The 25328-nt window shown below is 31.6% G+C and overlaps 2 protein-coding genes across 2 annotated transcripts; one reads left to right on the top strand and one right to left on the bottom strand.

Moving 5' to 3' along the window:
- The first annotated feature begins 1738 nt into the window (after positions 1–1738).
- Positions 1739–8461, top strand: LOC148272903 (putative aminopeptidase PLBD2). The gene is made up of 8 exons (XM_088239424.1): positions 1739–1969; positions 2567–2695; positions 2770–2887; positions 2977–3071; positions 3685–3828; positions 4345–4785; positions 5085–5389; positions 7048–8461. Exons 1-8 carry the CDS (start codon positions 1749–1751, stop codon positions 7332–7334), a joined length of 1740 nt encoding a protein of 579 aa, XP_088095550.1. The 5' UTR covers positions 1739–1748; the 3' UTR covers positions 7335–8461.
- On the bottom strand, positions 7276–24938 carry LOC148272902 (uncharacterized). The gene is made up of 17 exons (XM_088239422.1): positions 24771–24938; positions 24077–24322; positions 23190–23351; positions 21946–22083; positions 20797–20903; positions 19558–19792; positions 17596–17880; positions 16675–16858; positions 15730–15932; positions 15417–15593; positions 14825–15137; positions 14376–14722; positions 13945–14060; positions 11759–11970; positions 11385–11494; positions 11207–11297; positions 7276–8551 (listed from the first exon to the last, which is right to left on the bottom strand). Exons 1-17 carry the CDS (start codon positions 24843–24845, stop codon positions 8514–8516), a joined length of 3039 nt encoding a protein of 1012 aa, XP_088095548.1. The 5' UTR covers positions 24846–24938; the 3' UTR covers positions 7276–8513.
- Positions 24939–25328: the final 390 nt, after the last annotated feature.

The following is a 25328-nucleotide window of genomic DNA, read 5'->3' as shown; positions in this document are numbered from 1 at the left end:
ATTACAGTGGTGATCACAGAGCACCCAGGCTTTCACATTTAATTTCGTTTATCGCAAAAATCACATTTAATTTTCGGGATCTACTTCCCATTTTGTAGCAGTTATGTATATAAAACTTGTTTAAAAATGAACCCAAAATTGAAATATCGAGACCAAAGAATTATAATGGTCCAGAAACTGCGTACACACATCAAACTGAAGCCGCCTAAACTACTCGTAAATATGTAGTTTTACGTTTTGGCCATTAGTTACTCTGTAGACTGCTGATTTAAATTCAATTACGCCGTGTTGTCATTTTTAAGTGTCAAGATACTGCTGGGATTAAAAGGGAATAGGGTGGGATCACATTTCATGTGTAAATAGCGAATTTATAAATAATTAATTTTTTTTTGTTGTTTTTTTACAATCTAAATAAGAGGTAAAACAGAGTATTAAAAAAATTAAGGATAATTACATAGCAATGAAATACATATAAATAGTAAAAATAGTGAACAAAAAATCACACAAAGGCATGGCCTGTTCGTGGGTATACAAGTGTTAATGAATTTTTGCTTCTATAATAAATTGACAGTTATAATATTTTTGTGTAACATAAGAAAGAGAAAATAAAATATTCTGTCAAAGATTATATGGTATTTTTTTACAGTAATCAAAAAATGAAATAAAAAATATTTTTAAAAAACATAAAAATATTCCTTATTATTAAAGGGCAACAAAATATATCAGAGAAAAAAAGAGTTCATATCTTTAGTTTGAATCCAGTATAGTGCGTGTTTTTTAAAAGAAGGAAAATTTTGAAAGTTTGGAATCAATGAAATATTATCAGTAAAAAAAGAATTAAAAATTTTTGGGCCTATAAAATATGCATGTCTCTGTGCGAGCCTCGTATTTCTAACACACGATTCCTTCTTTGGCTAGATCTATTTGAATTACTTGTAAATAAATTTTGGTTCTCAAATATATATTTTAAACATTGAAAACAATATATTTGTCTTAGGTCTAAAAGTTTTGCTTCTTGGAATAATTGGAAAGAGGCCTGTCAGTCTGTCAGATCGTCTGTCAGATTGTTAAATAAAACAAGGTGGACATTTTGTAAGTATTGCAAGGGTAGTAATTTTTTTTACCCGGCTTTCTATTAATAAGCCTTAGTATAATATTAAACTGTATCAATTTTACTTGATTACTAAATTATTATTTAATGTTTTTTTTACAATTGCCTTAATAAAAGTACCTGTTCTTTTTATAGTCCAGTCAGTAGAATATTTCTTGTGGTAAAACACAAAATTATCTTAATACACATTATGATAATATATTTTCACGGTTTGGCAACATTACACGGGTACTTCACGCATGCGCGCAGGTGAGATGTCGTGCAGTTTGGCAATTTTTAGACACAGTGCGATGCTACGCGCTTTCTGGTATATTGTAATTCTATGATCGAGATATATCATGACTTTAACAAGTTATATAGCTGTCTAAAATAAAAATAAATGTCACTTTCGATACAGGCATGCCTAGTGAAAGAGGAAAAAAATGGAAAATACAAACTAAAAAAAAACAATAACAAATATCAATAATATTATTGAATAAAAGGTTCCCCAGACCTGATATTCAATAAGAGTATAAACATTTATATGCAAACATAGGTGCGTATCAAAACTGTTATTAAATTAAACATCGTCCGACTTTCGACCTCCCAATCTCCAATTGAGTACTTGCTCCGAGTGTAAGTGGCATCAGTACCTACAATGGCTCTCAGCAGAATGCCAGACTTGGGAAATAGCGTGTTGTACATACAATTATGTTTCAGTATTTTGTTTTTACTATTTGTGCAATGTGAATCCAAAAATGTAGCTTATGCTACGTATAAAGATAACGGTATTGAAGTTTACGAAGTGGATGATGTATCGGAAATACCAAGCTATCATCTAGCAAAAGCCGTATATGACAATCAAATCAACAGCACTGGGTAATGTTTGTTAAACTTTATTATTAATAATATAAGCGTAACATTAGTTAACTTGGATATAAATGGGTGTCTTTTTGTTACTATTTCTAACCAATGATGAAAAAAATTTTGTCAAAAATAACAAAGTTGTATTAATATTACGTTATAGTTATAATTATATTTTTTATGATAATAAGTAATTAGCCATCAGAAAAATGTACAAATAACAATAAAATATAAAATTAACGACAAAAACTTTAAGGTTACTATTTGCATTGTGTATTTTTATATAAAAATAACAATGAATGAGTTTTACCTACCATTAAAACTCATTTCATGTAGTGCCTCTCTTAAACAGAATATATATATGTGTGATAGCATCTCCTTTCCGACCGGCGTTACCTAGTTCCTACCCGCCTCTTAGATAAAAATCCCACATGAACCTAATTTTCAAATGTAACTTATTTTTGGCATACTTCTTCTAAGCTTCTCAGTCAAAATCAAATCAAATCAATTTTTCATTAGTTTTTTTTTTCATAAATGTGTTAAAAGTAAGTATTAACATAATATTCATTTTTTAAACGTGAATCAACTAATGAATAATTAATCAATGGTTAGATGGGCATTCCTAGAACTACATTCTTCAACCGAGTATGATGATGTGAAACAGGCTTACGCGGCCGGTTTCTTGGAAGGCGTCCTAACTCATGATCTGATTTGGATGCATTGGCAAAATACAGTACGAGGGTGAGTTAAGATTTTGTACAAATTATTTCAAAACAAAGACTAGCAAAAAAAATTCTCATTAATTTTTTTTACAGAATCTGTGATGATAAAAAGGATGCATGCGAAAAAGTTGAGCAATATATTAATAAAAATGAACGCTGGGTTCAAAGAATGATTGAAACTTCAGCTAATACAGATCCTTACTGGTATCAGGTAATAGTAGTTGGTAATAGTTTGTGTTATATAGGAAATCAGAAATTATTAAAAAATATATGACTTAATGTATACATGCCTTATTGCAGGTAAAACTATACTTAAGACAATTGGAAGGTCTTGCGGACGGGTACTCGGAATCTGTATCTGATCCAGCTCATGGTTTGTCATATAGAGACATGCTGTAAGTATTATTTATAACAGTGTGTTATATGCTTTTATATTTCTTAATGGTTTATTAATAAATTGATAGTGTACAATCAAAACTACAAACAAATATTTTAACCAATCTTTCTTCTATTAATTTTATTAACACAGGACTTTTAGTCCCATGGAGTTGGGACTTATGTCTCAAATAATTTACAATAAACTTATGTATGTAAATACTTACTTTTTTAATAATTAGTAAAAAATAAAGTTCAATTGTGTGGTACAGATGCATTATAACTTATGATACATTTTTTTCCCTATTGCATTCCAATAAATTCTCCCTTATTACTGCTATTAGCTTATTAATTTTTTCGTATGTGTTACCTTTATCTTGCATGCAAGATACCTTTATCTTATATGCTTTAGTTTAGAAAATATCAAAAATTATTTCATATATGCAGCATACGATAACATTTGATCATTTGACAAAAGCATAAAGTGACCAATCTGAACACAAAGTTCTTTTTAACTTAATATCATCACCAAGCCCTTGATAAATATTGTAACATTTATTAGTAACACTCTTAATGTTGACCATGTTATTATAGGTGTTAAAATTTTAAAAATTGATCATGTATTAAATACAGGTTCATTAACATGGATGGAGATTTAGAAGATCTTTTCCCAGCAATGGGTTTACATAAAGAAGCTGGAGAAGGACATTGTTCGGCTCTTATTAAAATGTTACCGGACGGGTCTGATATATATGTAGCGCAAACTACGTGGACCAGGTTGGTTGAAATAATTGTATTATAAAAAATTATTCTTCTTATTTAATAAATATTAATTATCAATATATACTGTCTTTTTTGGGTGATCCCGTGCAGGTTTAATTAGTTTTAACGTTTTAGCAACCGTTGCAGGGAAATGCGTTAAATTATTTGTTATGCAGGAATTTTTTTTTATGTACTAGTAGTTTGTACCATGTCACAGTCAGCAGTAGATACATTCAGTTTCATTTTGTTGTTGGTCGTGTGTAGTGGCGGAAACCATGTTGAATTTAATTTAAGCCCGTCAATCTCTGTTTATGTTATTTGGGTGTCTGTGTATAGCCGAAACTAATCAAACCTACACCGTACAGTGACCGTGAAAATCTACGCACCGATATAATTTAGTTTGGCTTGTTAGAATTATTATTTACATATGTACAAATGTTAAATTAAAGGTCACTTATGTACATGATGTGCTGCATTTTCAGCCAAAAGGTAAACAATTATATGCTATAAAATTAAAATGTGTTTTTGCAGTTATCAATCAATGTTGCGTGTACAGAAAAAGTATGTTCTTAAATACAAAACTCTTCCCAATACATTAAATACTATCAAAGGCCACACAATGTCTTTCTCCTCATATCCCGGGCAACTTCAATCCGGGGATGACTTCTACATAACTTCTGCCAAGTTAGTGACATTGGAAACTACAATCGGAAATGAAAATGCAAACCTGTGGAAGTTCTGCAAACCGGTGGGTCAAGTGATGGAGTTTGTTAGAAGTATGGTCGCCAATCGACTGGCAGGTAGTGCCAAAAGTTGGGTAGACATCTTCCGGAAGTACAACAGTGGGACGTATAACAATCAGTGGATGGTGGTAGATTATAAAAAGTTTATTCCAGGAACTAAGGAAAATTTACTAACTGATTTTCTATGGGTTATAGAACAGATTCCAGGGACAACTGAAGCGCAAGATATGTAAGTTATAGAAAAGGTGTTATTTTATAAAATTCTTGTAATAATTAGTATTTATATTAAATATTCAGTTACTGGTGAATTGTAATCCTAATTTTATAAAATAGTCTAATGCGGACTGGATTCCAATGAGAAACCTACACAATTTGCAATATTTTATGCAACTTTTTGGTGGAATTGGTTTTACCTAAAACCAGTCTGTGGTGTTTACCAACAGTTTCTTAAACCTTTAGTACTTGCTCATGTTTCTCGAGGTTTGTATTTAGACTAAAGAATAAAGAATTTTTATTTTCAATTTTCAGGACAGGTTTGTTAAAAAGCCAAGAATACTGGCCGTCTTACAATCTTCCGTACTTCCCAAACATATTCAATTTGAGTGGAGTACCAGATATGGTAGAGAAATATGGGGACTGGTTTACCTACGACAAAAATCCAAGAGCCCAAATCTTCAAACGAGACCAGGGAAAGATAAAGAATATGGATGACATGTTTGCATTGATGAGATATAATGATTTCAAGCATGATCCTCTATCAAAGTGCGATTGCAATCCTCCCTTTAGTGCAGAAAACGCAATTGCAGCTAGAAACGACTTGAACAAGGCAAATGGTAAGCGCATTGTTTTGTTTTACTAAAATATAATTAATTGGGAAAAAACAATAAAGTTGATACCATTTTACAGACGGTAATATATAATAAGATAACGTACATTTAAATCTATGTCGGACAATATTTATGCGAGGCAGCAGTATGTATTAATACAATAGTTTTTATTAAAAAATCTTTTCACAAATCATGAATAAAACTTAAAATATATTAAATATTCCACATCAATGTCGGCTTCGTGGTGTAATGGTCAGCGCGTTTTCTTACCATGCAAGAGGTCTCGGGTTCGATTCCCGACATGGTTGATTTGAAATATTTATTTAAAAGGGTGTTTTCACACTAGAATATTTCATAGTCCCTGGACTAGTACCTGAAGCGTAAGACTGATCATATTACCTTCATGTAGCAAAAAAATTATCAAGATACGCTGCGATTGGTTTACCAATGCAGTGCCCTATGCACCATTAGGTGCGGAAAGGGAATGATGATGAATGTAGCATTTCACTGGAAACGTCATGTGTCGTTTGTCTCATGGAGAGCGAAATGTCTCATTTTCAGATTTTTCAAAATATGCATATTTTAAACTTAGCTAAAAAAATTATAACGTCAAACTAAAAACAATAATACCATAAGTTATATTTTTTTAATGTGAAGAGACGCAATTAAAAAATTTTTTTTGGTACTTTATGTTTATACCAATGATATCCTAAAAATATTGTTATCGAACGCAATTACTGCAGCTCAGCAAGTCAGCACTTTAAGAGGGTGTTTTTACCAGTGTTGTGACATATTCTTTTTTCACTTATAAATAACAAATATAATAAAATAGCACATACATATTATTTAAGTATCAATATCGTCACCTTAACTTGTAAAACTCGTAACTCCACAACTGGTCAAAAATGAGATTTTGGCGTTTTCTGTTTGGGCTTAAAATCGTCACTGTTCAGGCAAGTCACTAACCCTAAAAATGACAGTTTCGAGTTAAATATGCCATTCAAAGCAGAAAATCTTGTTCTTTAAGAAGCAAACGGCACCAAGGTAACTTTGAAAAAAAATGCGTAAATTTTAATTAGTTTTTACATTTTCAATAATATTTCTTTAAATATCCTTTTTTTTTTAGAACCGCAACATTATCATAATTATTTCTAATATTTCTTACCTTTCATTAACTCTTATAGCTTGCATTGTCCAGATTATAAACAAGAAAAAATCACTTGACCAAATTTTAGTCACCTTGCCTCATCAAAAACCTTAAAAACAGATATTTAAAAATGTACGAAAAGGAAAAAGTTAGCAATGAAATTTATTTAAAAAAACATGAATGAATTATGTTGCATAAATTTAACCTCCAAAACACAAAAATTGGATTTTTCCTTCCTCTCAAAACATTCAAATTGCAGTTTCTCAAAATGTCGTTTTTTAGGTTAGCGACTTTTGCCTGAACGGCGATGAAATAATCTATATATGTGTAAAACTTGTATATTTGTACAGTGTTGCATTATTTCAAAAATACATAAATGAAAAAAAAACTTCACTAAAATTTGCCACTGAAGTAAAAACTGTTTTACCCTCCCCTAAACAAAAGTAAGTTTGGGACTTACGAGTTTTACAAGTTAGGCCGACAATATTATGAATTTGATTCAATATTATTATTCTAGGCACATATCCATTCAAAGCACTCGGCCATCGATCTCACGGGGCGACAGATGTGAAAATAACGAACATGAAGCTAGCAGACAGACTACAGTTCCTGTCTGTGTCAGGTCCCACACACAACACTTCCCGCGGCCTGCCTCCCTTCAGATGGAGTCAAGTGGACTTCGGGGCCAGCACCCCTCACATCGGCCACCCGGACACTTGGCAGTTTGAGCCCCTGACACACCAGTGGGTGTGGGGTCAGGAGAAGATCATCAGGCGGGAAAGAGACATACGCTCCATGTTATGAACATTTCGACGAATACTTAAAATGAATCATAAGAAATATTAAAAAACAAGCTACATAATTGTTAGCTTTTCAGGATTACCAATAATAAAATTATAGAAAAAAATCATGTTAAACCATTCACACGAAGTATACCTCCTAAATTGATGATAATCTAAAATTCAAAGAAATATCTTTAAAATTACGACAATGGGAAATTTCATCATCATCAAACCCCTATACCCGGGTGATGCATAGGGCATTGTTAAATCAAATTAAGCGTATCCCAATTATCTGTAACAGGAAGGTACGGTGATCAGCTTCAGGTGCCAGTCTAGGTACAATTAAATATTGCAGTGTAAATCAACCTTTTAAACTGACATATTTTACATTGACTATACCAGGAATCAAAACCGGAACCTTAAGCATAGTAGGCAAGTACGCCAACCACTACACTACGAAGTAGACATTTCTCCACTCGATTTCCTCTTTCAAGATTTATACTCGAGAGCAGCCAACGAGTCAAAAATACTCGTCAAGGATTATGATTCTATTTTACACACATAACTGGCTGGAATTCTTCATCCAGCTCGACACACACAAATGGTTAATTAGCGCATCTTTAATTAGCTCTTCTGAAAAGTTGGTCTACAAGATATGATAGTTTACGTAGTTGCTATCGATATATGGTACAGTGTGCTCTAAATCACAATATTGGAGATAAATTTTATTTACTATAATAACAAAAATATATATTCTGTACTTGAGAGCTTCTAACCGCTTCTATGTCGCTAGTTAATATTCTATATATTTCCAAACGATTACCTGATAGTGTGTGTGCTACATAATACCGTATGTACCGTATTCAACCGTACGCTTCATGATTTCTACCAAATGGCGAAAACTCACATCAAATCTGTAGTCTAGATTTTAATGAACTCAAAATAATAATATTTTTGTTTATTTTATTTCGTAACTATATTTAGTAAACATATATGAAATTTATTACAAAATATGATTATTGTTACAAGACAAAAAGAATCTCAACAGGTGTACAATATATTGTAGGAATATATTATTCATCTTTTGATGAGGTTATGTTCATCTAAAAGCTATAGTACTGAAAATAAAATACCTTTATGAATCAAAAATGGTGTTTCTTTGTTTACTCAACTCAATATTATATGAAATTTTATTGTGTAATTAAAACTTATTTGCATCGACCATAATATTATATTTTGCTGAAAGAAAAAACATAGAGATAATGATAATATATACAATTTTGAAATGCAATTGCGAAATAGAAAAATGTATTGAGAACAAAAAATATCAGAATGATAACAAAATTTTATATAAGTATATATATAGTGACCCTGGCAAGAAAGACAATAAGGCAGAAACACCTAGGTGTTTATACATCTGCTTTTGAAATCAATAAGGTATAATCTATTATTAATATTTAAAGCATTAACTTTGTGGTCGAACATTTTACTAAATGTTATTAGATATTTGTATATAACCACTTACCGACTTTTTTATGTTTACCGGTTTCAAAACGTACCCGTCTCTTCGTCAGGACACCAATTAAACCAACATGCAAAACCCACTATACAACCTCACCATAGTTGTTGCACGAAAATATTTCAATATGCACATGCACTGATAAGGACAAACATGCACTGATTAAATTGTGAAAATATTCGATGTTGTTTGAGAAATAGTTGAAAAAAGGTAGAGGGGTTGGAGGGGAGGGGGTGAGCTTAACAGGTTTAGGGTTATTAGAATGCATGTCGTGTTGGTTTTATATGTTCGTGCAACAACTGTGGTGAAGGTGTATAGTGGGTTTTGCATGTTGGTTTAATTGGTGTCCTGACAAAGAGACGGGTACATCTCGAAACCGGTAGACATAGAAAAATCGGTAAGTGGTTTTATAAAAATATTTAATAACATTTAGTAAGGTATAATCTATTCAATGTAGAAAAAAATTATGACCAAAACTTGCACATAATATTATGTCACATTTTATTTTCAAAAACGCTTGGCTCTATTCTATTACTTTACCAGCGCCAATATAATATAAATATATTTAGGTATATATCGCAGGGTAATTACTACAACTATGGTACTTTAAAATCAACATTTTTATGGTACCCACTAAAAACATATACACCGCAAGACAAATAAATTTACGAGTTCTCAAAAAAAACTAAAATTGACATATAATGAATTATTCTTGATATTTAATTAGTTTTTTTTATATTGTTTGACATATGTGATGACTACTCGTTATTTCAAGGTTAAAATAAAAAATCTTACTCATGAATTGTACTTAGAAATTGCCATTATATATCAGGTATCAGATTACCCGAACCTTAGAGACCCATAACGGTTCATTTATGGTCGAGTGTTTGTGATGGAATAATAAAAGACATGTTATTTTTTAATTCATATTTAAGAAGTAGGTTCTTATCGCTTTATTTTAAATTAAAGTATTTTACATTTAAACATATTTATAACATTTAAAAATATTTAGTACTTAGTGAATTCACCTTTATTTTTTATAACATGTAAAATTCTATTATTTAGAGAAGCGTAAAGCGAATCTAAAATTTCCGATGTTATTTCTTCTTCCCAAACTTGAATTAAGTTTTTTTTTAATTCCTCAATGTTTTTTGATTTTTTTTTCCCGACTTTTTTTTTCATAATCGCCCATAAATTTTCTATCGGGTTCAAATCAGGGCTATTCCCGGGCCACGTCAACGATTTTAAGCCAATTTTCTCCTTGAATTCATTGATCTATAAAAAAACAATAAATTATTTATCATGTGGTCACAAAATGCATTTAAAAATATATATATTTGTACTCACAGTGCGGGCTCTATGGCACGGCGCAGAATCGTCCTGAAAAATTGGGTCCGCGGTATACTGCGTAATGTCCTCGATTGTTGGAATAATATGTTTTTTTAACACTTTTTTGTACTGAATGGCATTCATCGTACCCTGTACAAAATTTAGAGGTCCTAAACCGTATGCTGTCATGCACCCCCAAATCATCACGTAGGGTGAATGTTTAACGGTTCGAGTGACGCACGACGGATGATATCTTTCCCCACGTTTTCGTCGAACTATCTTTCTGCCGTCTGGACCAAAAAGGTTGAATTTTGATTCATCAGAGAAAACAACATTTTGCCAATCCTCCAAGGTCCAATTCTGGTGCTCTTTCGCCCAATCCAGTCTAGCCTTCTTCATTTTGTCCGTGAGTAATGGTTTCTTTGCGGGACTCCGTGCTTGGAAACCATGCTCCAACAGCCGCCTGGACACTGTTTTTACTGAAAATGTTGATGTGCTGGTAGACTGCACCTCTGCGTGTATTTCAGGTGCCGTTAAAAATCGATCGCGCATAACAATTTTTTTTATTAAGCGATCATCTCGGGCAGATGTCACGCGCCCCCGTCCGCTTCCTTTTTTCCGTTCTATGGATCCAGTTTCTTGGATTTTTTTAAATAAAAACCTCACTGCACCTTCTGAATACCCAACTCGACGAGATATTTCACAATTAGATATGTTTTCTTGCGACAATGTGATTATTTTGGATTTTATCGCAATCGACATTTGCTTTGCACTTTCCATGATTGTTGTGTTATGTTCACTCAAACGCGGGTAAAACAAGACTGTTGAGACATTTTAAAATGTAAATATTGTAGAAAGGTGACACATAGTGTCCTTAATTTATTAAACAAAAGAAAGAGGTATCGATAAAGGATTTCTTAGAAAAAGGGTTCAGTAAAGTCAAGGGGCGCGGTAGCAGGTAAACTCGTAATTTTTTTTGTCTTGCGGTGTATTTGTGTCTTTCTCCGAGAATACAGAACAAAATTAGAGAAATTATTATTACCTACCTAAACTCTCAGCATTGCCTTCCATCAAATTCTCTGCATAGAACTTTGCATACTTTGGTTTATATTTCACAGTGGCATTTTCAGAAGAAATCTGTAAAAAAATAAATATTTCACATAACAATTATTGATAAAGTATTGTAAATATGAAAAATATGAGCAAAATTTGTAAAATACTTACTATATTTAAAACATTGGTTCTTCTCCGCCATTTTCTCCGAAGAAATGCCGTGAAAACCACCGCGACAAGAATAATGGAAGTCATACTGATGGCAACTCCATAGGTCACATCTGCAAATAATGACAATAATATAATATAATAACAATTTCACCTCAATTCTATTTTCAAAAACAATTTGTGAATCAATCCTTGCCTTATCCATACCAAATTTAGCACATTTTTATCAAAAAAATTTAAAATTCAAAATGGGATTACAATGTTGACCTGTAATTTAAAGTCAAACTATAGTTTTGCGGATATTTGAAATGTTCTCAGTTAAATAAAAAAGAAAGGTATTATAGAAACACATTTTTTCCTAGTATTATTATACTAACCATCAGAGAGTGGTTTCATCGGCAAGCTTTTTAGTACTGGATTGTTCGAAATATCTTCAGCGACTGTTGGCGTGAATATTGTAGTAGTGTGTATTGATGGTTCTAATGGGTCAAGATTATTCTGTATACTGGTTGGCATAGCTGGGAACAATGTTTGAAGTTCTGTGTCTTCTATTGTAACAGTTGATGGAACTACTTTAGCTAAATAGAGGCTGAAAGGGATAATATGAAACATAGATAATGTGCATACGACATTGGCCAATTAAAATAGGATTTTTTTTTTTTAAATGGGAATTTAAGAAAATTCTACAATTTACAAGTACAGTAAAACCCCTGTTTAACGTTTTTCAAAAAAAAAAAAAAAAGTTTTGAACTGAGTATAATTTCATTAAAAATATGTTGTATTTTTTCAATCAATACTACAATTTATTGAATTAAAAAAAAAAACATATTTAAATAATGTTATATAGGTACTTAACCTTAAAAACACGAAAATAAAATTTTGTATTAGTTACATCTTTAGGCGTAAGAAAATAACAAACACTCGGATGCAGTAGTCTGGTAGATAATATTATTAAAATTAGTTTGACAGCTTGTCCCAACTTGCAAATGTGTTATGTTTATGCTGCTGGTTCTTATATTGAAATAAATTTTATTTCTCAGTAAAAGTTTCATAAAGTATTGTTTCTAACTACACCAAGGTATGTTATTGTGTTTTGAATTATTTTTGTCAATCTAACTTCTTTACGTAAGTTCTAATATCATAATTACTTTAGTTGTAACATATCTGATAACTTGTGCCTGAACGCGTGTTTTGACCTGCCTAGAGAAACAATGTCGGACTGGATTCATTGTGAATTTATCACAGATAATGAATACAACGACATACTTACAGTCTTTTCTGAGAGTGAAGATGATAAAGAACACTCTGATGATGTTGACAGAGTTGGCGAAACTGCCGCCTATTATACATAATGAGGTAAAATACTTATTTTTTCATTTCTTACTACCGAATGGCTTTTATTTATTTCTTACAACCGATTAACGTAGTATATTAATTTAAATATTATAGAAAATAAGTACCTAAACATTATACCTATGTATTTAACTTTCAAATGATGACTGAAAACAGCCAAATACTCAAAATGTGGATTAAATTTATGCGCGAATAAAAATTTCAATTGTTTTTATATTTTCCACACCACTTAAAAATAAAAATCTACAAGTTTTCTCAATAAAAAAAATATCTCAATTTTCTAATCTATAATTTGAAAATGTGTAAGTATAATGTCTCATTTATTATTGCTCAGATTATTTGAAAAAATAAAAATAAACAAATGATACTCATCGAAAACTAAATCACTCATTTACGCACAAGTTAACATATATGTTACATTTGAATTTTTCGTAATAAAGCGTACAAGTTTTTTTTTTTATTATTATTTTTCCCATATTCTGTGTATTGAAATGTAGACAAAAACAATTTTTTATTTCATTTACAGAAAATCATGCAGTGTAGGGTTAAATGAGAATGTATGGAAAAAAAATAGAACTTAAACATTTCGGCGTAAAATTGAGGAACGTAAAAACGAGTTTTTACCGTATTACAATATTTTTATTATTTTCCTTGCCTGCACTGCATTTCAGTTTTTGTGAAATTTTCCCCGATATATTATTTTATATTTTTTATAGCAAAACAAAAGGTCCCAAAATATCTACATGCTTTTTTACATCAATTTTAATTTTAATTCGATCAGCTTATGGTATTTTAGAGTTTTGGATTATCTTAGTTATAAATACAATCTCCGCTTTAGATAAATATAAACTGCGGGGAAACTTTACAGACTCTGATCTATAAATTTTCTTATTGCATATGCGTAGTTTATGATTGCTTTCAACTGAAATGGCATTTGCTGTATAGAGTTCTGAACAATAAAGAAAACCGAACATTATCAACAAGAAATGATTTCAAGTATCAATAGCTTTGCAGAATTTTTTAGCAGGTGTATATTACTCGATGCACCTGGATACATTTTTTCGAAGATAATTCTCGATATTTAGAAAGATAAAATAATGATAATAATTTATCTTAACAATTATACTTAAATACATTTATCTGGCATTAAATCTTAGACAAAACTAGGTAGAAAATCTATTATTAAATATGTTTAAATAATGGAAAATACCTTATATAACCCAGAGAGTCACATTTGCAAATGGCGTACATATTTTTATCTATAACTTCATATTTCCCATTTGTTTCACAAGTATCATCCCACTGTTTACCATTCCATGTGCGACACTAAAAACCAACGAGGAAAATTGAATTTAAGATTTCACTTCTAATGAAACAAATCATAGGCAAATAATGCAGAAATTATAACTTCTCATATATGTACCTGGTATCAGGCATATTAAGTCTATACATACCGTGGACATTTGTGGATACAGTATGTATTGTTATTTTTAAAAATATAAGCTTGAAAAAATCTACGAATGAATATTCCTAGAATTCCAGCACGAACTATAGACAAAATACTTTAGTAGGTGATTTCTTCAGTTTAAAATGTCTTTCTTTCACATAAATCAGTTATTATTGAATATTATTATTTCTTACCTGCAAAACTTCATCACTTTCTATCAGATTTTTGGTAACCGGAAGCTTTAATATGACTGGAGTATGCTTAATTACATCAAATCCACTGTCGCTTTGAGCCAAAAGGGATCCATAATACACCCAACCCTTCTGTTTGACATCATCGCTTAGAAGATCCATTTGAAATGCACACTTCGCTATGCAGTACGAAGTACTTGTTAATTTATTATTTGGTAATATGAATTGTAAGCCCGCTACCATAGTTTTGTTGACTTTATTACCCAGGTGAGGAGAATATGGTAATGATATGAATCCCATATTTGGACGCGAGTAAATCTTTCCAACACTCATAAACACCAATTCAGAATCTACAAATGAAAAGTTTTAAGGCTCAAATGTTAAAAGGTGGTTATGTAATGAGAATTACATATGCATAAGTTTAAATAATAACAGTAATTTAAATCTCTTACCCAAAATGGTCGGATCTTTTGTACTCCTTGAGCATAAATCTGGTGCTGATATTTCTAAATTGGATACTATTTTTTTCTTCTCTTTCAGTATTTGATTTTCATCTTTGGAACTTAGAATTATATACTCCGATACTTTCAAAAAGTTTTTAATGTCTTCGGATGAAACAGCTCTCCTCAATCTCTTTCTGTTGTTGAATTTATATTGTAGTAGTTTACGTAAGGGAAATGAATTGGATGATTTAATTTCTGCGTTACCAGTTTCTTGTGATTGACTTAACACTTCAAAAACACTATCCCGTAATTTTAGTATAGCCTAGAAAGTGTACATAAAGGTTTAATTTAAACCCATTGATGATGATTAAGATTTAAGTTGAATAAGTTAATCCATCTAAAAGTAAGTTTTGTTTATGGTTTTTTCATGCCCTGACTCAACACAAATTTAGAAGGGAGTCGAGGCGAGTTCACAGGCATGGGTCATTCCTGGTTGTGTCACTTTAAGTTAGAAACAAAATATTTTTACTATATTTATAATGAATAAACACAAAGTTATGTAGTGCTTCAAATATAAATTATAGCAAAAATGTATTCTTACTTGCAATAAATCCTCGGACAAAGTGAATTTCTGCAAAAAAATGGTTGCCTCTTTGATAAAATCATTTGACATCATAACATTTGCCTTATCAAGTTTTGAAATTTGCTTCTCAATATCGTTGAGAGTTAATTTTTCAATGTTTGATAAAAATGCATTGTACATTTCTTGATTTAGAGCCTGGAATAAAGAAAATCGTAAAAATGAACAGATTTTAAATAGAAAATGTTCAATAAAAACTAAACCCTTGTGTGGAAAAGGGCAGCTTTTAAAGATGGAAAAAGTGTATAAATAAATAAGTAAAATATAAAATTACTTTTAATGTTTGCAGTGTAGTTGAAACTAGATAAAATGCATCTGAATGTTCTTTTCTGAAGAGATTCACTTGAAATTTATCAACCAGATTGTTCAACTCTGCATTTGATAACTTTGGCAGAATTACAACAATTGGATCCCCTTCAATACTGTTACACGCTTCTCTAGGATCACATACTGTTAAAACAGGAACTAGAGGAACATCTGAAACAAATTGAGTCATCAAGATGTTTTTTTTTTATTCTGTGGAGACAGAATCAATATTTTATTAACAATAATAAATTGTTATATTACAATAATTTGGGCGCTTTTCAATACAATTCCATATAAATATTAATATGCCCTAATATAACAAGCATGTGCTCCCGGTACTTTCATTAAAGTCATGTTGAAGCAAGTCTCTGTGTCCGGGCGGGTCAAGAATACAGTTCTGTTTGTGAAACAAAACCAGAATCCTGGACGAGTGTTTTCCACTCGATGGCTACTCTCAGGTAAAAATTCTGAAAAGGGAAATCGAGGGGAGATAATTCCGCCTCGCAGAGAAGTGGTTGGTTCGTTCGCCTACCATCCTCGAGGTCCTAGGTTCGAATCCTAGGAAGGTCGACATGAAACATTGGTTTAAAAAGTGACTGTACTGCAATAATTCAAGCTATGTATATCAATAATGTTGATATTATGTATGACACACATCAAGATACAAAATACATAATAAAAATTAATACAAATCAAAATATAATACAGAAAAGTTATTTAATAATACATTGGAGTAGCAAAATTAAGATCATGTATCTGAAATTCGATAAGTACTATAATTCATTAATTGCAATTTTTGTATGATGATGTTTATTATATTTTATTATGAACACAAATTTATTTTAACCTGAAACAAAAATATACAGAATCTTTGTAATATATTTTAATAAATTGAATACCTATATAAACTAACCTGAGTACGGCAAGATAGTTTCTGCAACTAGATTTTCAATGTAACTGTTGATCACAACATGAACTCCTGAAGGTACTTTATAGCTGTAAATATAACGCAGTGGGTTATCTCGCTGTGAATCTGAAGCGGCCATAGTAGAAAATTGAAAAATGGTTTGCAAAGCTGTTCCAGAAGAGGGTTTAACCTAAAAATAACATTTGTTACAGAAAAGTGCATCCACATCCACATTTTAACTAATTCATTTATATGCAAATTTCAAACGCCCATTAGTTAGACAATTCATCCTAGAAGAATAAAGTACAATATACCAAGAATGTTAACTAACAAACTTCAATATTGTAGTATGCGACAGCACAACTTCAATATTTAAATATTTCTAGTCTACAAAAACGTAGAACTAATATTGACTCCATATATATGTTCGGCATACTAAATGGTATAATCGATGTTCCATCATTACTGGGACAAGTCAAATTCAATATTCCGACTCGTAGGTTGAGAAACAACGAAGTACTGTTCATCGATCAGCATAGAACAAACTATGGCCCTAATTCTCCAATGACCCGTCTTTGTCGTATTGTTAACTCAAGACAAGATCTGGACTTTTTTGGTTTAAGTTTACAACGATTTAAACGAGCACTAAATAAATAGTCCAGATCTCGTCTTGATGTCCCTTATGTTTGTCAATGCTTCTTTTCTTTTTTTAATGTTTTAAACTATTATTTTATTGTAATATTTAAACCCTTTAAATTGTACACATGGACCAATGTCCGTTAATAAATAAATAAATAAACTGTTTTGGTTGCAAAATAGAGAATGAGCCAGAGGGTTTATAGATTTAAATTTGTATGAAAATTTGAAACCGCTGTCACCAGTCAATTTAGTTCTAAGCCAATGAGTAGATAATGTTCTTCAACTCACTTTAAGCGGTTTAAGCACCGGTGGTCCATTGGTACTGACACTCAGGTCCGAGTATGCCTGAACCTCGCCGGGCCCTTCACACTGCACGCTCTCTGTACATGCGCACTTGACAAGGAGCCGGAACTTGTATCTGGTGTCGGGCTCCAGGCCCGCCCAGCGCCCTGAGGCGGGAGGAATGACTAGGGGATAGTTGCGAACTACGGTCTCATTACCAAACTCGACAATCTCAGAGAGAAAGGTTTCCTCTCGCGAGTGGATGGATAGGAGCTTACCAAACACTTCTGGCTGCAGAAATATAAGAAGGTTTAAATAAAACTTTTTTTGGGAATCCACTGTGTGTCCCAACTCCATGAGGCCCTTTATCCTGGGCTGAGTAAATTTAAATTCATAAATCAAAAACTCATATTATAATATATACATATTACATAGGACATTTTATTTTTTATTAATATTGACATACCTATGTATAGACAAAATGATACAAAAAACACAATGACAAAATTGGGTTGTTCTAGGGATAGGCCCAATATACAAAGGGTTTGGCAAGCCAGAATGATAATTATAACTAAAGTTGCAATCGGTTCTTTTATAGGCAAATGTCTGTTCTAATAAAATGATTTGTAAAATAAAAAAAGAAAAAGCTGTTGTACAAAAAATTAAAAAATAAATCAGTTATAAAGTTTATGATAGTGGGAATTTATTTGTATTCAATTATGAATATTAAAGAATGTAAATTAAGTTTGTAAAAATATTCAGAAAATAGCCATTCTTCCACTCACATATCCAAACCACAGCAACTTAGATAAATAATTATTAATATGTACACTTTTTTTTAAAATTTGAAACCAATAAATCGACATTTAAAATCACATCATCATAATGCAATGGATTACCAAATGCAGCGCATCTCAATCATCAGTTACATGAAAGCAAGATGATCAGTCTCATGTCTCAGGCGCCAGTTCAGAGACAGAGAAATACTTAATATAAAATCTCTTTTTTTTCTGAGACTTAATTTAAAAAATCACACATGCTATTTAACAATATTATTTTACATTGTAAAATATTAAATATTAATCAATCATTGTCCCGATAACCTATGAACTAATACTTTGTCATCGATTAATAGTTTAAAACAAATATTTCACGTAGGCCCTACCAGGAATTGAACCTGCGACCTCGAGCATGGTAGGCGATCGCGCTAACCACTACACATGAGTTGGACTTCTCTCCACCTAATTTCGTTATGGCAATATCCGTCCTTAAGCTAAAAACATAGCATAAGTCATTTTAGTTATTTTTGCAGGATGACGAAAAACCGCTCATTTTAATAAAACTTCAACTAAATTACACATTTAAATGTATTAAAATGAAATGTTTGTCAGTAAACTGTTGCTTATTAAAACTCAGTCTATTTTCTCTTCAATGAGAAAATTCAGTGCCACGGAAAATTGAATACAAAAATGTTAAAAATTAGAGCATTAAATTGTACAGCAAAGTTTCTTGAAAATGCATGAAAAAAACATTTAAAATAAACAAACTACTTTGAAAGGCGTCACTAGTTCATCTGAATCAACCAACGATAGTGTTGTGATAGATTACCGGTTTACGGGAAGCCGATTCACCAATCTGCATAACTCACCGAAGAGAACTACCTCACAAGTGGAGTAATTTCATAATTACAAAACTTTAAAAAAATTGCTGATTGCTGATATGATACGCTGATAATAAGTTTGATAATCTGTTAACAAATGAAAAATAATATAAAATAAATCACTAAACTTTAATAAATAAAATAAGCAGTTACTCGTCCTGTAAAAAGAACATTGAAAACTTAATCGTTGTTAAGTGACGATATGAAATAGAGTTTAAAAGTTGGTAGAAACCAGTTGAAATCGTGTGTTTTGAGAGTTTTTTGCCTGTAAAATAAGCTTAACTTATTTTTTTAAATAAATTTCTTACCAATGCGCTGGTGTTAAAATAGCCATACCCTTCCTCTTGCAATAGCAACCACTGCAAGTCACAACCAGGTCGCAAATCTGATACTTGCGCTTGTACTTCTAACACCTGGTTAGACGCGACCAACCTCGGCATACCAGCCACTTCTATAGTGGGTAACATTGCGTCTCGTACGATCAGTTCAACTTTCGCTGATGCCTTGGCGTTGCCTTTCACAGCGATCACTTGAAACTGGTAGCTTTATGAAATTTTAAAAATATAATTACTCATAATACAAACACCATTGATGTTATTCAATTTATTAAAAAAAACATATAATGGAAATAGACTTCTGTAACTAAATTTGATACAAGTAAAAACAAGTTTTTGATACCATTCGTGTTTACAACATGGTCATGAAGAAGAATGATAATATCGGACATAAGCCCTCAACACAATTTGCCAAACTAACAGTGAAAGGGGCAATAAAAGCACTAGAGTTAAATTAAATTAAAATCGCTGTTAATGAAATGAAAGCATGGTAGGCAAAGGTAGACTCGTCTCCACTCGATTTTCTTTTTCAGAATTTTTACGAGTGGAAAACACCCATCCATGGTTCTAGTTATATTTCACACGCAGAACTGTATTCTTCATCCGCCCGGGCACAGAACAACTCATGATTACTAATGTTATTATTTACTATTGTTTTAAGGCAGAATAGTAAACCATGTACCCACCCTAGAATGTTTAATGACAGTCCAAACAATTTTTTTAAATTTATTCACTGTCTTTAAAACAAATGCTTTATTATGATCCTATATCATCATTACCCTATTCACGCCCGATAGTGCATAGAGCACCACATTGGCACATCAAAAACTTGTTACATAAAGGCAATTACAGGCAGATTACACTTCAGGTGCCAATCTAGACATTCCAAAAAAGCATTTTTTTTCCTTTTCTGAGGTCACAGAAATGTAAATGATTTTTTATTTTCGGATTCCCTTCTCTAAAAATGTTCTCTACTGCTGTTGTAATATGTAAAGTATTTAATGTCGACCTTGCCAGGAATCAGACCCAAGACCTCAAGGACGGTAGGCAAACACGCCAATCACTATAAGAGGCAGACCAATCTCCATTTAATTTCCTCTTTCAGAATTTTTACCCAAAAGTAGCCAGAAATATCAATAACATATTTGTAGTTAGTCAAAGTTAAATGCAAGATGAACCAAACAAGGAAAGTTTGTTAGGCATATTACTTACGTTCCTTCACTAGAAAATCCTCCTTCGAAATTATATTCCGATTGATTTAATTGCATGAAATTTTCACAATCCCTTAAATCTGGCAAAACTTTGCAACTCCATTCAAACTAGAGCGAATGAAAAATTGAGTTAATTTACAAAATTGGTATACATAAATATATCCGATAATTATTTATTTATTTATTTATTTATTTATTATTTATTTATTAACATACACGGCATAATTGCCTTTTACAAATTTATAATATAAACATATAAGGTTAGATATTTTTTAAACTACATATTTGCACTCAAAACTAAGGAACAATAATCAAGCCTAAAAATTATATAACATAATATTTAAAAAAAAAAAAAAAAGTTTAAATAAAACAAAAGTTTGAAATAAAAAGTATACGAGAACTTTAAAAATTAATATAAAAAGTAAATCAAATTTTAAACATAATAAGGTTTATGATAAAAATATATATAAAAAAAAAAAAAAAAAACAGAAAATCACATATGAAGTAACTACATTAAATATGATTACTGCTCATCTTTGAAAAAGTTTATGAGGTTTGTTCTATAAGAACAATACCCCACATTAAATATATCCGATATGTGGGAACAACTATTGCCGAGTTCATGAAGTCGGCTCAATACGGCATTACAATCATACACTGTGCGTGAGTTACTACTGCAAAACGGTGGCACCCGCCTAGTTATCCTTCCAGGCACCCTGAAGTTGACGAGTGACAAAAGTTCTGGGCAATGTAATGTAAAAATACTACGTATACAAAGTATTGTAAAGGTTTCTTCTTATATAACTGTAGCTGTGGACAGTAATGGAAGGTGTTGCTTCTCTGCAGAGATTTATTCTTGGAAGATTAATATTTAAATCAGGAAGGCTCTGGTACTGCAGGGACCCACAAAAATGTGTATCGATGAACAGTACTGCTGTTTCGGGAGCTAGGCAAGCAAGGTAGGAGCAAGAGAAAGAAAGAGAACCTTTTTCAGTTCCTGATATAGACTCTAAGGATAGCTCCCATATAAACCAAAATATGCACAAATGCCCTGGAACCTACCCACAGAGGAACACCAAATCTAAACATGTATTGTAGAAACATATTTTTATTATTACTTTTTAAACATTATAATACTTTGAAAACTCACATTTAAAACTCCTTGGACATTATCAGGATTCTTCCAAACAGCTGTTAAAGATAAAGGGGTATTTATGGCGGCAGTTACAGATTCTGTATTCAGTTCTATAGTCGTACCCCTCATTAGTACTTTCATGAAAATGCCACTCTAAAAATAATACCAATCAAGTTGTTTTATTCATTTTTCAATCATCACACATGCACAACACTGGAAAAGGGGGGCTATTGATGAACGTGTACATCTGTACATCTTTAGATATGTGTAATCAATGTAAAGATGGAAGCTTAAGTGAGTGAATATAAATGTGAGGGTGAAAAAGTGAGTGTAATTGTAAATGTGTATACAAATAACTCTCCGATAACACGGTCTCGGACAACTCAGTTTAAGTCTAACACTATTAAAATTTTGCGGAAACTCTCCTTCAACGCGCTCCACACAACTCAGTTGTGTATATGATGGTGACGGTTTTGTATATGTTGCCGCCAAATAGTTACATCAGCCACTCAACAGAGCAGCTAGGCTGTTCATTAAATGCTGGAATTCACCTGAATGACTAGGTCGTTTGATGATGAATTAAGATAACTCAACGTTCAGCGTGTTGGCTGCTTGTAAGCTAGCCTTTTGGAAACAGCCTAACCAAAAGCCGACAGGTTGGATGAGGATTGGTTAAGTTTAATAATAACAATAAAAAAAACTTTTTTACTTAACTTATTAAGTTAAGGATTAATCATTAAGTAAAATTAAGGATTAAGTTAAGTAAAATAAACGATTTTTTTAAATGATTTAACTTAACCCAACCTATCCTAATTTAACCCAACTACACATGAAATAAATTTAAAAATAAAATGATTATTATTGCTGTATTAAAATTAAGGAGACTAAGTGACGTTCAACCCCGTCGTTAAATGAGCATTCAATGAACGGCCCAGCCATTCTGATTCCAGTGGCTGATTTAACTATTTGGCGGTGACATATACATATATATAGGTGACAGTTTTGTCATTCTGAGCATTCAGGGCGTTCAAGATTAATTTATTGATCGAAGATAAAATTGGTAAAATGAATTTTCTGGAAATGGGCTTTAGACATCCAAACCGGTTTTGAGGAAAACAACATTGATAAAGGTTGTGAAATAAAAGAATTGACTTTAAAGAAATCACAGGAAGGTTACCTGTATTTAAATTGTAAAAATATCCCCAGAAATGCTAATAAAGAATTTTGAATTAAAAAAAAGGTAAAATATAAGAACTTACTGTTGTGATGAGATTTCCATCTGATATTCTTATTATTTTACAGGAAATGTCGTAGTAGTGACCTCCAGTAAGAATCCCCGGTAATATAGTTAGTCTTTTACCCATTATTTCATGAACTTTTACATTGATGGAGGTGTTTAGATCAGAGACATTCCAAGAGAACTGAAATTTATTAGATTTACAAATTATGCAAAAAAAATCCATCTTTTGCTATTCAAAGGCAAAATAATAGTAATTATCTTTAGTCATCGACTTCACGACGACGATGATGTCACGAATCAAACCTGGGACCAAGTAAACAACACAAAGCAGATAAAAAGTTATTAAAATTATTTTATCAAAACAAACTGACATAGAATTGCTTAAAGTCGGGCTCCTAGAACCGGTAGTTCTAGGCTACATGGAACCTCACTAAGCACTTTTTATGTCGGTAAGTAATATTTAGAAAAAAAAAACACATTTTTCAGATTTCTTATTGGCTGTATAATATGACTGAGACGCCAATTTGTACGCAATTTAAAAAACCAGTATTAGTGAAAATACAAACTACTATATTCAGAGTTTGATAGGTAAATATACATTTTAAAAACCATTATCAAATATTATAAGATCAAGTTTTGGTATTTCAACCAGTTTTGATTTTAAATTTTATTTTTATTTTATATATTTTATGAAGGCAACAGAATACAACAAAATATATCAAAACAACAAGTAGGGAGAATAATGCTTAGGTATAAAATGACATTTTAGTTGCATTACAATTAGAGCCAATTTTTTTTACTAGGTATGTCAAAACAGGGTGTGTGTGTCTGTGTGTGGGTGAGAGGGGGTGGGTGGGAGGGTGTGTACATGAGTGCGAATGAGAGTATCATAAATGCAATCCTTACATAATAATTATTTGTTGGTACGCAGGGAGTAACATGGGCCTCCAGAATATAAGTATTATCTGCATAAGCCGTTTCTGAACCAAGCATCAGTACTGAAAATTGCTCATCAGAAGTTGGACCTCCTAACTCCAGTTTCGGTGCATCCTTATCATCAGTAAACTTGATTTGAAAACTGTTGGTATCTCCGACTACTCCTGTATCACTGATCCCCGAAATGTTAAATACATAGTTTACACCTTTTAATAGCTGAAAAGAAAAATGTTTTAACCGTTTGAGTACGGAGAACATACGGGTGAGTTAACTAAACAATAAGAGATTAAAGACAAGACCAGAGGTCAGAAATGGATCGCTGACAGAAGCTGATGAATATATGACATATAATCGCGAATAAAAATATTTTTTTGTTCTTTTTGACACTTCAAATGAATTATGATTAATATAAAAAACAAATAAAATATTATCTTAGAAAGTTTTATAATATAAATAAATAGGTCTTAGCTATAAATTGATCTAAGCTTAAAACAAAATATTAATGTAATTATGCTGACCTAGAGGAGATAGAGGAAGTAAAATTATAATGAAAATATTTTTGGAATAAAAAACGTAATCCATTTTCTCATTCTGGGCTATAAACATTTTAAATGAACCATAGGCTAAATAAAATTATAAATACCGCCGTATTGTTTATGCCTACAGTGTTTGTCTCTGCGATGACTGGGCTCTGGGCATTTAAGGACTTTTCTAGACTTCTAACTGCATACCACACCATCAAGTTGAAGCGTTGCCCTCTAGGTCCATTAAGAACATTGAACCTTATGGTCCAATTGAACGAAAGCTTCTGGCCTGCTTTCGTTTGGAGCCTTTAAAATCATACATTAAGCTCTTTAAAAAAAATGTACAATATGGTAGTCTAAAAGTCTACCTTACCTTACATAATGTGGTAATGAAGAAATTTTTTAAGACTTGCTTTTCTGTTTCATTATGACTTAATAATTATTATATATTCTTATTAAATCTCACATATTCCTATTATTTTGGCATAATTTCGACATAATTTAAATAAAAAATTTATATATTGGAGTTTTTTATTAATAAATGAAAAAAAAAACTTTTATTGGCTATTCTGTAAAGTTGCTACATGCCACTTAGTAACTTTTTTTCTTTCCACCGTCGATATATTGAATTGATAGAAATATTGTCCCATAAATTATCTATACAGTTTTGCCATTTTAAAAGATGCCTTATGACGAAT

The sequence above is a fragment of the Micrasema longulum genome, unplaced genomic scaffold (genome assembly GCF_059751315.1).
Source record: "Micrasema longulum isolate JH-2025_06_02 unplaced genomic scaffold, ASM5975131v1 h1tg002166l, whole genome shotgun sequence".
NCBI lineage: Eukaryota > Metazoa > Arthropoda > Insecta > Trichoptera > Brachycentridae > Micrasema > Micrasema longulum.
The sequence above is the reverse complement of the archived record's forward strand: the minus strand, read 5'-3'. Positions and strand labels throughout refer to the sequence as shown.

What these genes read in the sequence shown, in the direction of transcription:
- LOC148272903 (XM_088239424.1), top strand. Translation starts at nt 1,749, where the DNA reads ATGGCTCTCAGCAGAATGCCAGACTTGGGAAATAGCGTGTTGTACATA. An exon ending in TTGTCATATAGAGACATGCT is followed by an intron (nt 3,072 to 3,684) that starts GTAAGTATTATT and finishes TATTAAATACAG; the next exon opens with GTTCATTAACATGGATGGAG. An exon ending in CGACTTGAACAAGGCAAATG is followed by an intron (nt 5,390 to 7,047) that starts GTAAGCGCATTG and finishes TTATTATTCTAG; the next exon opens with GCACATATCCATTCAAAGCA.
- LOC148272902 (XM_088239422.1), bottom strand. Translation starts at nt 24,845, where the DNA reads ATGGTGTGGTATGCAGTTAGAAGTCTAGAAAAGTCCTTAAATGCCCAG. An exon ending in GACTCTCTGGGTTATATAAG is followed by an intron (nt 11,971 to 13,944) that starts GTATTTTCCATT and finishes TATCCCTTTCAG; the next exon opens with CCTCTATTTAGCTAAAGTAG. An exon ending in GATGAAACCACTCTCTGATG is followed by an intron (nt 11,495 to 11,758) that starts GTTAGTATAATA and finishes CATTATTTGCAG; the next exon opens with ATGTGACCTATGGAGTTGCC.